This window comes from Vicia villosa, linkage group LG7 (genome assembly GCF_029867415.1).
Source record: "Vicia villosa cultivar HV-30 ecotype Madison, WI linkage group LG7, Vvil1.0, whole genome shotgun sequence".
Classification (NCBI taxonomy): domain Eukaryota; kingdom Viridiplantae; phylum Streptophyta; class Magnoliopsida; order Fabales; family Fabaceae; genus Vicia; species Vicia villosa.
In genome coordinates, this window is record NC_081186.1 from 120,500,870 (window position 1) to 120,516,406 (window position 15,537).

The following is a 15,537-nucleotide window of genomic DNA, read 5'->3' on the forward strand; positions in this document are numbered from 1 at the left end:
TGCTTCAACAGATAGGTTGCGTTCATTATGACCTTTCTGGTTGTACATAGCATTAGCCATATGAGGCTTCTCAGGTGAGTTGAAGTCAATGATCTTGTCGTCGATTAAGTCTTGAATCCCATGATCCAATGGTCCACAATCTTCGGTATCATGGCTAGTAATGTTCGAATGATAAGCACATCTTGCATTGTATTTGTACCCAGGAGCAGGATTGGCAGAAACTAAATACGGAGGCAATAGAGTTATCAAGCTCCGATTGAGTAATTGTTGTAGAACTTGAGACAGCGGCATGTGCCATGGAATAAACTTTGCTGCGTATGCTGATCCTTTTTCTTCTGGTTTAACAAGGTTTTTCAACTCGTCTTGCCCCTTGGCTAAGTTCAGAATCAAAACTTGGAACCGGATATTCTAAGCCTGAAGATTTTTGACTGATTTCTCGAGATCCATTTGTGCTAAAATAAACAGCGAGAGAGAATGGGAAGCCTATTGCGGAAACCTGTTATGTAGTGTTTATGAATGTAGATGCAATGTTTTCAAAGATCGTTAGGAAATTTAGTTTGCGACATTAGGAAATGACTGGTCACCGCTTCGTCTGAAGAATCTTGGTCTTTGTATTTAAATGTCCTTCTTTGAGAATCAAGCTCACCATACCGAGTGGGTCATCGCCTCTGATTCGGGATATCTCTGAATTTGAAGGTACATGGTTAGAGGAAAATAAATCCTCTTACCCCTTGATAGGTACTGAGCCTTTGAATTGGAAGGTACTTGTCCAGAGGAAAATAAATCCTCTTGCCCCTTGATACGAATTCGGTCCTTGATAAGAGTACCTGAAATTGTGCGCCCTAAATCCTTAAGATCCTTGAAAGGGTTAGTAGACATGCAATTTTATGATGTCATGGTGTCATGATGTCATGCGAACGCAATACAATAAGTAAAGCATAAGGTAATAAGGACGAATGTCCTACAAGCACGTCCTGCAAGGAAATAGAAGGGTTAGTAGCACACACAAGCAAGTCACACAAATGTCCTTAGGTTCAAAGGCTTGCATGAAGTTTGACTAGGTAAATACCCTTCCCTAAAGGTACTTCTAAGGATAAGGATGATATCAGCAACGGGTTCTAACGAGTTATTCAGAATTGTCAGCCCTTCTAAAGCACCCTCGGACATGATACATTCGCATCATGCAATGATACTTTGAGAAAGAACCTATCTGAATTGTAGTATCGGGTAGCGACTAGATTCTCAACATTTGTCAAGAGTAGTCCCCCCACTACGTTCCTAAAGGCCAAGATGGGTTAAAGGTAACTAAAGGTCCTTGAGCTCCGGCGCACCCACAGGCACATACATAGACCTCCCTCATTTGAAAAAGGTGTGCATATGGATATGGAGTCCTAACTCAAGCGTGAACTTCATATTGACTCATCTCCCACATTTGTGAAAGAGGTCGCCATGACTATGCCACTCCTATCTTAAGTGTACTTGAATCCGGGTATAGGATTCGTCCTTCATTTAATTCCAAAAACAGCCCTGAAAAATAAAGCAAGCAAAGCAAACATTAAGTGATCCTAAGCTTTAAGGTAACCCCTCTTTTATTCGAAAGCGTCCCCAGCAAAGTCGCCAGTTCTGTAATACGGTGGGAGAACTGACTTTAAAGAAATGTGCGGATAGCAAGAGTCGCCACCGACTTTTATTTTATCCAATTAGAAAGGCTAAAAGAACAGAAAAAGACCTTTAGAAAGATTTTGAGTTCGGGGGGTAGGTTATACAAAGGGAAGGTTTAAAGCACCCTTTGTATCCATGGTTATCCATGGGCTCTTAATTGCTTAGCTCACTTTTGAATTGTTTGAAAGAGTGTCATGTGTGAATAGTAAAACTTTTGAAGAAGAACTTTAGCTTGTAAATTAGCGTAGTCTTTTTTGAATTTGATTTTGAAGAAGAGGTGTAAAAAGTAATTTGAAAGTTTGAATGTATGAGCAAGCATTTAAGAACACCTACCCTAAGATTGTCTTTCTTGTTCTTTAAATCTTTCGGGCGAAAGGGTCTATCCGTACCATGAGAGGGCAGGAAGTTTTTCAATTGGATGTGCGGGTCATCGAAGGGTCATCGAGAATAATCGTTCGCCACAAGACTGTCCCTACCATAAAGAGGGCAGGTAGTCTCGGGGAAGGATATAATAGTCATTTAGGCAACAGTAAGGATACCTTAGCAATCGAAGGGACTATCACCATTTATTTGAGGGACGAGATCATATGTATCGTAGGCAACTCGAAGGGACTATGATCTTTTACCGAAGGGACTATGATGATTTGAATTCGTAGGCAGCAAACTAAGGTATCCCTATATTCGAGGGACTTGACTATTTGATCGAGAAGGCAGCATAAGAGTGGGTTACCTCAAAGGTGTGTGGGTGCAACAATCATGTGTTTCTGATTCAATTATATTGTCTTGTAAATTAGTGATCTAGATTCAGTTAATAGTCTTGCCACTCCCTACTGTTACTAACCATGCAATTAATATCATGCAGAAAAATAAAGTGCGGAAATTAAAAGTTCCTACGCTATTACAAGACTTCGGGGAGGGGGATTACAATAAAAACCTGTCGGGGAATGCGGAAAGTAAAGTGCGAGGAAATAAAAGCCTAATTACCTATTACATCAAATCCTTGCAACCTATACATAGTTTCTATAAATTAAATAAACGAATAAATGAGTAATTTAAATAAAAGACAGAATTTAATCAATCATGCGACATTCAAGGGTTTTGAGATGAGAAGAGAATCGCGAAATAGAATTATAGTTGAGAAATAAGTAAGAAATCCTAAATCTAAAATTAGTTACTAAATTGAAATTAAATTAATTAAATCCTAACTATTAAATTAGTAAATTAAATCTAAATATTAATTAAATTACCCTAATCAACTAACTAATTAAAAAAAATAGTCAACCTTATTAAACTAATTAAATTAAAACCCTAATTAATTAAACCTAAAAAATTAATTATATTACTCCTAATTAATTTTAATTTGACCTTCTTGTTTAATTAAATAAACTAATGCAAAATAAACTTGTAAAGGCTAAAAGAAAAAAAATGGAATAGAACCTGGGCCTGGAGTGTAATCTTGAAAGAGGGGTGTGAATTGAGCCCAGCCCATTGGCAGAGAAATTCCAGCGTGTGAGATCCGGTGTGCTTGACCCCTGAGGGTGTATGGTACGGAAGTGTATCTCCAAGCATTGGATCTGGCATTTGAGGATCTGACAGCACTTGTACGAAGGTGGTACGGTGAGGGGTACACAATGGCTGTACCGGATCTGAGAAAAAACTATGGAAAGATAAAAAAATAAAACGCGTTCCCCCTGGGTATCGAACCCAGGTTTTGAATGATCTACCCAGTGCTCCTTTGCCAACTACCCCAAATTCACTTGCTGAATATATTGTGATCCACAAACAATAAATATTAAAACAAAAAGCTAATGGAATAGTCAAACCGTGGGGCCTAATTATATTGTCTAGACCAATCAGCAATAGAGAGAGGGATTGGAATTTGCTGACTACCCATTGACGTCGCGCCACGCCTGGTCAAATATTCAGCATCACTATTCATCATCTTCAACATGGTTTCCTGCGGAATTTATTTGGGATTTTGCTGCGATTTTTTCTTCGAAAATCTGGGCAATCAAAACCTGCAAAATAACGCACGTAACGAACGAACTAATGGCCCAGATTTACTTAAAATTACCTTCTGAAGACAATGGTGTGGTCCGTTTGGATCGAAGCCACCTGGAAACGTTACGAGAAACAAGAACACAAATGCCCTAATAATGGCAATTCTCGTTTTCTACGTCGAAGCTTGTAACCAGCAATTCAATCCTTCCCTAAATCTTGTCAACAACTCATATAAACCATTAAATCAAATTAAATCATTGAAACACACGAGATATGAAAACTAGAATATACAGGGAAGTGATGAACACAATATGCAGGCTCTAAGCATCATGAGACTTACCTAACGATTCATTCTCACCTTAAAGCACCTTAGGAACGAAGTAGGACGGCTGGAAGAGACTGAAAGCATCTGGAAAAATTTCTATATCGTGCCCTAGTTGTGAGAGATTTTTTGAACTTTTGAACCCTTGTCTTTGGCTGCCTTCTTTCCTAATTTTCGTCCTTCTATCTTCTGACCATGTAGCATATATATATTAGAATATATTAGGTCAACTATAATGGTAATAAATCATAAGATTAAAGCCTTGGAAATTTGATTAAAAATTTGATACAAATCTTTCTATTTTCATTCAATTCTCTTCTCCATCAAATATATTTGTTTTCCTTGGTCCCCAAGAATCATGTTTGATTGACAAAAATCAGATTATGCAACAAATTAATATTTATTATATTTTTTCTTGATTTAAATCAAAAAATAAATAAAATAAATAAAAAATAATATCCCAACCATGCACCAACGAAATGCATTGGTCTCCAAGGTATCTCTTGGGCCTTTATATGATCCAAAATGAAGTCCCGTGATTTAATTCTTTATTTTTGGTATTTTACTTTATTTATTTGCCATTTAAATGAATAAAATTCAAATAAATAAAAATAAAAATGCCAAAAATATAAATATGGTTTTATAGGCCCTTTTATGGATCATATATGTGCTTGAAATCCAAAACTTAGGCCCAATGGTTCAAAAGTGCAAAATTACTCAATTAGGTTTTGGTGCATCCCTTGAAATTCACCCAACTTGTACACTTCATATCTCCCTCAATTTTGATCATATGGAGGTGTTCTCATACTTTATAGAAAGCTCAAAGAGTCCTATAAAAGCTCCTTTTGGTTTCATCTCAATTGAGTCCAACATGTTCATGTACCACTCTTTGAGAAAAAATGACTTTTTGTTGACTTTTAAAAGGACCTATAATATTTTGGCTCATATCTCTTATGCGGAAGCATTTCTTGACCTTGGGCCCAACATCAAAGTTGTAGAGAATCAAATTTCCTTGAGAATGAGCTTTCGTTGGGGAATTTATGATAAACTATGAAAGAGATATGGTCAGTCAAAGTTAAGTTGACTTTCTCCTATAAACCCTAATTTAGTAACTTGGGTTTTTGATGATTTCGGAGATTTTCCTGATGAATCATGATCATTCCTTGATCAAATGGTGAATTATACTTCCAAATAAGGTTGTTGACAAAAAATCAGGAGTTTTGACTGTACTTTGACCACAGTTGACTTTTAGGTCAAACTAGTCGACTGTTGACCTTCTGAACTTTTGACTGAGCAATCCTATGAGTCAGAGCTTGCAACTTGGCATGAGGGTCCTTTGAGGTATATGAGAGACCAAAGGTTCCATTTGAGGTCTTAGAACTTGATTTTACTTTGAAAGGTCAAAACCCTAGTTTGAGGGTTGTTGTTTAGGAGAGTGTATAGTCAGTCAAGTCTTGAGCTTCTGATATTCAAATGAGCTCGAGTATAAAAATATGGTGGGCAAATTTTGGGGTATGACAGCCCCATAAGTGATTTCATTTATGCATGATTGGACCATAGTCTGATTTCATGATTTACATTCCAACCTGTTGCTTAAACTGTTACTTACTTCTCTTACTTACTTCGTTGCACTGCACTCACATCAATATTCTTGTTCACCTTAGATAAGCACCTTAGCAATAGAGTTAATAGATTGACGATTGGTCTCTATGGTTCGATAATCTTATATATTACTTCGATAGGATGTGCACTTGCAGTTCTATAATTAGGCTATACGTAAACAACCCATCAAGTTTTTAGCGCTGTTGCCAGGGACCAACTTCGTCAAATTTCGTACCCTATTGTTATCTCGTTTAGACTAAGGCTATTCTAGCCGGTAGATGCGTAGAAATCGTATCACCGGTAACCTAGTAAACCCTTTAGTGGAACCCGAACGTTATGCCCGAGCACGTCTATTTATCCTTAAGTTAAGGAAAGCTATGGCCGAAGACCGTAACCAAAGACCGCTTAAAGAGTTTTCTCAACCATCTAATGTGGAGCCTAGTTCTAGTATAGTAAACCCCGCTATAACAACCAACAATTTCGAACTTAAGCCCTCACTATTACAACTAGTACAACAAAACCAATTCGCTAGTCTCGCTACCGAGAACCCGAATCAACATCTAAAGGTATTTATCCAGTTGGCTGACACCCTTAAGGCAAATGGAGCCACACCCGAAGCCACCCGCTTAAGATTGTTTCCTTTTTCCCTTAGAGGTAAAGCCCATGATTGGTTAGACGCCCTTCCAGCCAACTCAATAACGACTTGGGAAGACCTTAGGAGAGCATTTCTTGCCAGATATTTCCCACCGAGTAAGACCGTTGTCCTTAGGAACATGATCACTAGTTTCACTCAAAACCAAGGCGAATCACTTTTTGATGCCTAGGAAAGATATAAAGAACTTTTGAGAGCTTGTCCGCACCATGGCCTGGAGCAATGGTTAATCATACATACCTTCTATAATGGACTCCATTACAACACAAAGATGTTCATAGATGTTGCCGCTGGCGGAGCATTGATGAACAAACCTTACCCTGATGCTTGTGCCCTGATAGAGGACATGGCCCAAAACCACGCCCAGTGGGGAATAGAACGAGCGGCAGTAGAGAAAAAGGAAAGCCGTGGAGGAAAGCATGAGATAAGTTGCATGGACATGATGAATGCCAAGATGGACGCCCTGGCCTTGAGAGTTGAGAACATGTCTCAAAACCCTACCACAATGGCAGGAATTCAATCGGAGTGCGAACTCTGTGGAACTCAAGGACATCAAACCATTGACTGTAACCTTTTGAACGAATCTAGCTCAGACTAAGTTAACTATACCCAAGGGAACCCTTTCTCGAATACCTACAATCTTGGATGGAGGAACCACCCAAATTTCTCTTCCAAAACAATAACCCCATCCAAAATCCCGGATCCTCGAGACCCCATGGATTCCAAACGCAAAAACAAAACCAACCTATGTAACTTGTGCCACCAAGACCAAACCTTAAAGAAACCATAGACACCTTTATTCAGACTAAAACTCAGCAAAATAAGGAGTTTATGAATCAACACATTCACACAAACGAGCTAGTTACTCAACTAGCAACCAAGTTTGACCAGATGATGACCCACACCAAAATGCTTGAGACCCAGATTTCCCAAGTGGCCCAAACCACCTCTGCACAAGTTGTACCTGGAGGACAATTCCCTGGACAAACTTAACCCAATCCCAAATGCCAAGAAAATTCTATCACCTTAAGAAGTGGAACCGCTTATGAAGGGCCTAGAAATCCTAACCTAAGCACACCAGAAAAACCTAAGGAAGATGCTGCACCCAAGGACCAAGTAGAGGAACCAGAGAAACCCGAAAAGCAATCAAAACCAGAAGTAGGGAATCACACACAACAACCTTACAAACCACCTATTCCGTTCCCACAAAGGTTGAAAAACACCAAAATAGAAAACCAATTCCAAAAGTTTATTAAGGTAATAGAGAAACTCCACGTAGAGATCCCTTTTACCGAAGCAATAACCCATATACCATCATATGCCAAGTTCTTGAAAGATATTTTGTCCAACAAACAGCGACTCGACGATCCCAAACCTTTGGAATGTCATTCCATATCCAAAAATAAACTTGCCAAGAAAGACAAAGATCCCAGAAGTTTTTCTATCCCTTGCATCCTAGGAAATCATATGATAGACAAAGCATTTTTAGACCTAGGAGCGAGCGTAAGTCTGATGCCTTTGGTTGTCTGTAAGAGGTTAAAATTAGGAGAACTTCAGCCTACTAAGATGTCATTACAACTAGCTGATAGATCTGTCAAATACCCCATGGGCATTTTAGAAGACATACCTGTCAAGATTGGTCAGTTATACATTCCGATCGATTTCGTAGTAATGGATATCAAAGAAGACGATGACATCCTAATCCTCTTAGGAAGACCATTCCTATCGACCGCCTGGGCTATAATAGATGTTAAGAAAGGGAAGCTGACTTTTGAGGTAGGAGATGAAAAGATCGAGTTCATTCTATCGAAGTTTCTAATGGCACCAGTAATAGGAGATGCGTGTTATGCCATTGATGTCATTGATGAATGTGTAAATGAACTCGAACATAACGAATCCTTAATCAGATTACCTTCAACCCCCATTTTAGAGGATGACAGATTTAAGAGTATCGAACCTTACATTGACGACAACCTTTTTGAATGTTTAGCTCTTACCCCTGACCCTATGCCGTGCACCAAGAAACCTGCCATAGAACTTAAGGAACTACCCAAGAATCTAAGATATGATTTTTTGGATGAGGAGATGAATCGACCTGTCATAATAAGCGCCACTCTAAACCAAATCGAAACAAACCAACTCTTAGATACCTTGCGAAAATATCCCTAAGCTTTAGGGTATAAAGTCTCAAATTTAAAAGGAATAAGCCCGTCTGTATGCATGCATCGGATTATGCTAGAAGAGAATTCGAAACCCTCAAGAGAACATCAGAGAAGAATAAACCCTATCATGAGCGATGTAGTTAAGAAAGAAGTCCTTAAGTTATTGGAAGCTGGTATCATATACCAGAATTCGGATAGTGAGTGGGTGAGCCCCGTCCATGTGGTACCCAAGAAAGGAGGTATCACCGTCGTGGAAAATGAGAAAGGTGAGCATGTAGCAAAACGAACAGAAGGAGGATGGCGTATGTGTATAGATTACACAAAGTTGAACAAGGCGACTAGAAAAGACCATTTCCCTCTTCCATTTATAGATCAGATGCTTGAACGTCTAGCTAGACACTCGTATTTCTGCTATCTTGATGGATATTCGGGTTTTTTCCAAATCCCTATTCACCCAGAGGACCAATAAAAAACCACATTTACTTGCCCTTATGGAACATTCGCTTACAGACGAATGCCCTTTGGACTCTGTAATGCATCTGCCACTTTCCAACGCTGTATGATGTCGATTTTCGCAGACTACCTCGATAGAATTATGGAAGTATTTATGGACGATTTTTCTGTATGTGGATTTGATTTTAAAAACTGCCTTTCAAATTTAGAGAGAATCTTGGAAAGATGTGTGGGAGTGAACCTTGTGTTGAACTGGGAGAAGTGCCATTTTATGGTGAACGAAGGGATAGTCTTAGGACACATTATCTCCGAGAGAGGTATAGAAGTTGATAAGGCCAAGATAGAAGTTATAGAAAACCTAAACCCACCTAAGACCATTAGGGAAGTGAGGAGTTTTCTAGGACATGTCGGGTTCTACCGACGCTTCATCAAGAATTTTTCCGGAATAACAAAACCTTTAACAAACCTATTGATGAAAGATGTCGAGTTTAAATTTGACCAAAAATGTCTTGAGGCCTTTGAAGTTTTATAGCAAGCATTGATTTCAGTGCCTATCATACAAGTGTCATACCCTAATTTTGACCCCCCCTGAGATGTCACACCTCCAAACATCTCATCAAATTCAAGACAGGTACTCAGAGCAGTCACTTGTTTATCTGGTACCTAATCGACGATGATCAAAGACAAGAGAACTCAGGAAAAGGGTCAATCAACAAGAGAATAACCTCTAAAACCATCACATGACTCAAATGGTTCATTCATTTACCTATGATTGATTAAACACCAGTTATCAAGACTCAGGTTTACTCAGATCACCAGACTATAGTTTTGAACCCATCAAGGACTGCAATCAGGGACCACATTTGGGAAACCCTAAAAAGCTCCAGGGCATCACTCAAAGGCTTCAATCATCTTCAAATAATCCATATGACAATATCCATAGGGCATTACACTTCAATTCAAGATCTATAGTTATCAATTTCATCAGGTCGACAATTAGGGTTTTTGACCTAATTTAACTGCACAGTTGACTTTTAATCAGGACATGGATCCACCATTCAAAACATGACTCAAGAACTTCTATTACCTCAATATAATCCATTCATATCACTCATTTGAGGAGAAGGACTTGATTCATTACCAAAGTCCAAAATTTCACTTCATCTAGAAAAAGTCAACTGTACAAGATCACCTTTGACTTTTGGGACTTTTGGTCAAACCATGACTTTTAAGGATCAATATCATCCACATATGATTATTGAAGTCATTTGACCAAAGAAAATCAAGAAAATTCATCAAGGATCAAAAAGTCAACAAAAAGTCAAACTAAGTGCATTTTGACCTAGTTCATGGATCTCAAAATTTTGCTTACACACTTAAAAATCTCCCAACATGAAAGTTGTAGATCTTACAAAATAAAACAACTTCTTACAATGCAAATTTTTTCAAGAGATCAACCATTTGAGAGATTTGGACTTTTTAAGTTATAGGTCATAAAAACTTAGAAAAAATTTTAAGTCTTTTTAACCTAGTTTTCTTCAAACTTTGGGCTTGTTTTTCACAAATTTCCTAAATGATTCTGAAGAAACCTCAAACTAATGAATTGAACTAGATGTTTAGGGATTTCCAAATTGTGCTCAACCTTCTCCAAATTCATTTTGAGCTAGGAGTTATGATTGTTCAAAGTTGGCCTCATGAAGTAAAATTATAGGTCATGTACCATTTTGAAACTTTGCAATTTTGTGCAAATGACTTCACCAATGGATTCTACACGACCCATAACACATAAGAAGAGATGCCATGCATTCATTTTCACCATGACATGAGAATTGAAGAATATTCCCAAAACAAGAACATGTGATTATGTAATCATTACTTTTGGGAATTTATGGTAAGTTATGATTCATCAATTGGAATCTTCTCCTAAGCCAATGGAAAGCTTCTACATATCAGAAATGTTCCCTAAAATCTGCAAGGATCAATGGCTAGGGAGAATGCTTGAAAATGCCATCATTACATTTTGGATAGTTTTGAATTTCTTCATGCTTAAGTAACCAAAATGACTTCACTAAGCAAGCTCACTCCTTTGCAATTACACTGAACTCTTTGCCTATAAATACAAGTGCATTCCTAAGTATTAGACACACCAAAGCAACTCTACTTCTTGCTTTATGTTTCTCTCCCTCATGCTTATGGTTTTCAAAAGCTCTTTGGCAAGAAGAATCAATTTTTTCAAACCAGAGCTCTTCTTTTGAAAGTAAGCATTCTAATACCTCAAGGGGGTTCATTAGAAGTGATCCAAGCACCTGGATCATTTCTGTAAGTAGAGGAGCACCATAGCCACTTCCATTTTGAAGCTCGAGCAGTTGGAGGTCTGTAGCACAATTCAGAAGGTGTCAAGCAAGTCCAAGCATCCAAACAGGTTCCTTAGGGTGTGGTGAAGCTATCCAGATGGTCGCAGCTCATCTGTAAGTTCAGAATCCTCAACCTCCATGTTCACTTGAAGCTCAAATCGAAGGAGTCGAGCAGGACAATTCTGAAGTATTCAAGTTACAATAAGCATTCAGTCAGCACCACTGAGTCCCCAGGAAGCTTTTAGGATCATTCAGCCATAGCCAGAAGTTCTCCACCATAGCCATCAACCTCCATTTTCAGAGGTATTTTTCCAAACTCTAACACTCATAATTAAGTACTCTTCTTGATATATCTCGATACCAGTTTGTTCAGCATCATCAGAGGATTAAAAACCCTCTATCATCATCCATTTATTCATCTTGTTCATCATTTAATTTTAAAATTAGGGTTCATATGTTCTTCGTGTTTTCTGAAAAATTAGATAGTTGTAGTCAATATAAATAAATATTAGTTGCATATCTAGATTCGTGAGGAAATTTAGAGCAAAATTCATGTTCACATCATCACGTTTGGTTGAGAAATGAGCAAGTTCAGAAATTCAAAAATGGAAAGCTTGAGGTTGAAGATGAAGATGGTGGGTGGCGCCATTTTTGAATTCTCAGGGGAAAGTTTAAAATATAATTAACTGAAAGCGTGTTTTAAACGGATACATCGTTTAGCTCACTTGGTCACATGCACTTCCACTCTCTCTTGCCACAAGGTCTGGGGTTCGATCCCCCCCCCCCCCCTCAGACCTTTTGTTTTTATTTTTCAGTTTAACACGCGTGTTTCACATATAACCAAATGAAGTCCCTCTTTAGTCACACTGAGCGTGTAGCTCAGTTGGCTTTGTTTTGTGTGGTAACCATGAAAGCGTGGGTTCAAGCCTTGGTGGAGACAAATCCTTATTTTTTTATCACTTTTCTCACTTATTTTCTTCACCACTTCAACCAATTGATTCACCCTTCAAATTAAATCATTTTTGCTTGATTTTTCACACACTTGTTATTTGATACACCTATTTTATGGATAATTAAAAAAATTACAAATATATTATTTATTTGATGTGTTTTTATTAGGTTAAAAAATGGTGTATTTTTAAGTATTTTAAAATACTTTTAATACATGTTTTCCTTGAATTTTCAAAACCTAATCTCTCATAAATACTTTAGTGATAAAACCCTAATCATTTAGGTCTTAATTAGGTATAGGTTTTGTCTTTACCTTAATTAAGTTGACTTTTGTCAATCTTCAAAACTGTTTCCAAACTTCAGTTAAACAGACGATCAGGGTTTCCAAACAACGAAACTTTGTATCATTTGAAATATCTTCAACTGTTTTTTTCATACCCAGTAAATAATTTCTGGGCCTCTATTAGAGTGTAAGACCCAACACCTTCTTTCTTTTCATAGTTTGTTTTCAAAACTGTATTTACAAAATCTTCTCTCTATTTTCAAAACATTCTTCTGGTATTTGAAGGGCATTATTCCCGGTGAAACTCTTCAGATACCTATGTGACCTATGTCCATCTTCACTTCTTCTGTTTGCAAAAACCTTTAACTGTTTATAATAAATATTCAACTATCATCAATAAACAATCAAACTGCTGGTGAGGCTTTGTACATACATCTTCAAAGGCCTCCACTCCATCCAGGTTAGGCTTTATAGCTTTCAATTTACAGTCTTTATTTAAATTACTGTCAAATATAAACTGTGTATATATATTGTTTAGGACTACGTCTGAGTGTAAGCCTTAGGACAGTTAAACTATATATATATATTATAGGACTATGACCTAGGATTGAGAATGTCTTCCCGGTGAAGGCTCTTTCCTAATTAGAGATCTGTAGTTCAAACCCTCAAGATGAATTATTCCTGGTGAAACATCTTGAAAAAGCCTTAGAACCCAAAATAGGATACATCCACCCAAGAGGAATTATTCCCGGTGAAACCTTTTACCCATTTGCTTAGAGCCAAAATAAGTTCAAAACTATATAGTTTTCTCTCGTGCTATAACAACGACCCTCGATTAGCCTCCTCTTGGGCTTTGTACAAGGACCCACAGGCTTCTTAAAAGCATTCTCAGCTTCCTCTTGAGCTTGTATACAAGGACCCATCAGGTTTCTTATAAACATATGAACATGTCTTTAGTCACCTTTTAGCCAACCCTGGTGAGTTTCTTCTACTCTTCCAAACCAGACTTTAAACAAGCTAAGAATGTCTCAATATCACATTTAGTTCACCTTTTGGAATGAGAGACATGGATAGTCTCTGTCACCTTTATCTTCCAATCTTCAACAATTTTCTCCTTAGCTGAGTCTAGGTTCCATATTTGTCTATCCTCAGTCAGTGTCAGCCTTAATCTTGGGCTTTAAACAAGAAGTCTCAACTAGATAATCTTTCTGCCACAAAATCCCTGGAAAGGGTTAGCCTCCAACACTCCTCTATTTTTAACAAAAATCCCTGGAAAGGGTCAGCCTCCATTCATTCCTACATTTTTAACAAAAAACCCTGGAAAGGGTTAGCCTCCAAAATCAGTCCTCTAGAGTCATAATTCCCTGGAAAGGGTTAGCTTCCAAAAATTCAACTTTTAAAAGATAAATCTCACTTAAAGTCAGTCTCAGTCAATAAAAATTAATTCCCCGGTAGAGTCTACTTTAGGTCAACCATCCAAACAAATTCTCCAGTAGAGTCAATCTTCCAACCTGGGACTTCCATTCAACAAAAGCACAATCCTTAGTAGAGTCAATCTTTAGGATAATCCTCAACAAAGTAATCCCCTCTGAGTCAAAAGATCCCACACTGGTAGATCTTTCCCCATAAAAATAGTCAGCCTCAACCTTGGGCTTTGTACAAGGAACATACTTCCCTTAGAGTCAGAACCCTACTCATGGGTGTTCCCCTATCCAGAGTCAGCCACAACCTTGGGCTTTGTACAAGGCATATAATAGAGTATCCCCAGTGAGTCCATCACCTTCAAGTAGCCACAACCTTGGGCTTTGTACAAGGCATATAAACCATATTCCCTGTGTCAAAAGATTTCTAACCTCTAGGATCTTTTTCCCATTAGAGTCATCCATATTCAGTTTCTTTAAAAGAATCCGCCACAACCTTGGGCTTCATACAAGGCAGAAAATAATATTTTCCCCAATTAAGAGTCAGCCACAACCTTGGGCTTTGTACAAGGCAGATAATAGAGTCTCCCTAGGTAGAGTCAGCCTCAATTCTGGGCTTTGTACAAAACACAAAAACTCTTCAGTTTAAATCAAACTCCCAGTGGAGTCATCACCCAGAGTCAATAAAATAATTAATCAATTAAAAACCCTCAAGCTTGGGCCTCATACAAGCCAGCTAAAAAAATCAAATCTTTCAAACAGTAGATAGACATAGCTCATCTTCATAGGTAAGTATTTCTCCTATCTCACCACAAACAAACAATCATTTCAAACAAACAATCATTTCAAACATTCTCCCATTTAGGACTCGTAAAAGGCATGCTCTGGCAACACACCCAGACTTGTACAACTTTCCCTAATTTGGTCGAGAATCTTTCATTCAAGAGGCATGTGGCTGTCATACTTGATCAACTAAGTAGGCTCCCTCTCTTAATGAAACAAATTTCAGCTTTTCTGTCACTTTAAAAATGTTTGTGGTGGAATAGTAGAAATACCTCTATGTAAAGATGATTTCATGTCTTTTTATTGTAAACAGAGATTTAATTCAAGCTTCAACCTTGAGCTTCAAGCAAGGCACCCAAAAAATCATTAATTTCCGTAATTAGTTCTCCGAACTACAAAAAGCTCTGACTTCCATTAGGGATATGTAGGCATGAGGTTCACAAGGAATCTCAGCGAGCTAACAAAAAACCAAAAATATTCAGTCTGTTTGTCTTTCTTTTAAAATTCAATTCCTTCTCCTAACACAAAGGAGAAACTTTCCCAATCAATAAGCAACAAACACAAACACATAGACACAGAGAAGGTTCCCGTAGAGTACTACGGATATGTAGGGTGCTTAAACTCTTCCCTATGTATAACCTACCTCCCGGACTCCAGAATTTATAGTCTAGGTGAATCCCCACACTTAGCAAACTCCTAGGGTTTATTTGAGATCTTTTTCCCCTTTCCTCCTCGTAGGATAATTAAAAAGTTCATGTGATATCGTAGGAAGAACTGAAACAAAATTCATCCCGCCCCGGGCGCATTCTCCTTCCAAATTCCGCGTGAAGGGTCTAGCGTGCCATCCTCCCAAGTGAAACGGGGAGGTAAAAAAACGACACCACAACAACC

The 15,537-nt window shown here is 38.0% G+C and overlaps 1 protein-coding gene and 1 non-coding gene across 2 annotated transcripts; one reads left to right on the forward strand and one right to left on the reverse strand.

Annotated features, from left to right (window-relative positions):
* Nucleotides 1–6,348: 6,348 nt before the first annotated feature.
* Nucleotides 6,349–6,455, reverse strand: LOC131621169 (small nucleolar RNA R71). The gene has a single exon (XR_009289496.1). It is a non-coding gene; the product is annotated as a small nucleolar RNA R71 (small nucleolar RNA).
* Nucleotides 6,456–6,510: 55 nt separating this feature from the next.
* On the forward strand, nt 6,511–8,408 carry LOC131620102 (uncharacterized). The gene is made up of 2 exons (XM_058891122.1): nt 6,511–6,805; nt 7,291–8,408. The coding sequence occupies exons 1-2, from the start codon at nt 6,511–6,513 to the stop codon at nt 8,406–8,408; spliced, it is 1,413 nt and encodes a 470-aa protein (XP_058747105.1).
* Nucleotides 8,409–15,537: the final 7,129 nt, after the last annotated feature.

Excerpts from the sequence above, each read along its gene's own strand:
- LOC131620102 (XM_058891122.1), top strand. The coding sequence starts at position 6,511 with ATGTTCATAGATGTTGCCGCTGGCGGAGCATTGATGAACAAACCTTAC. Across the intron at positions 6,806-7,290 it reads AGGACATCAAACCATTGACT|GGCCTAGAAATCCTAACCTA; the intron begins GTAACCTTTTGA and ends CCGCTTATGAAG.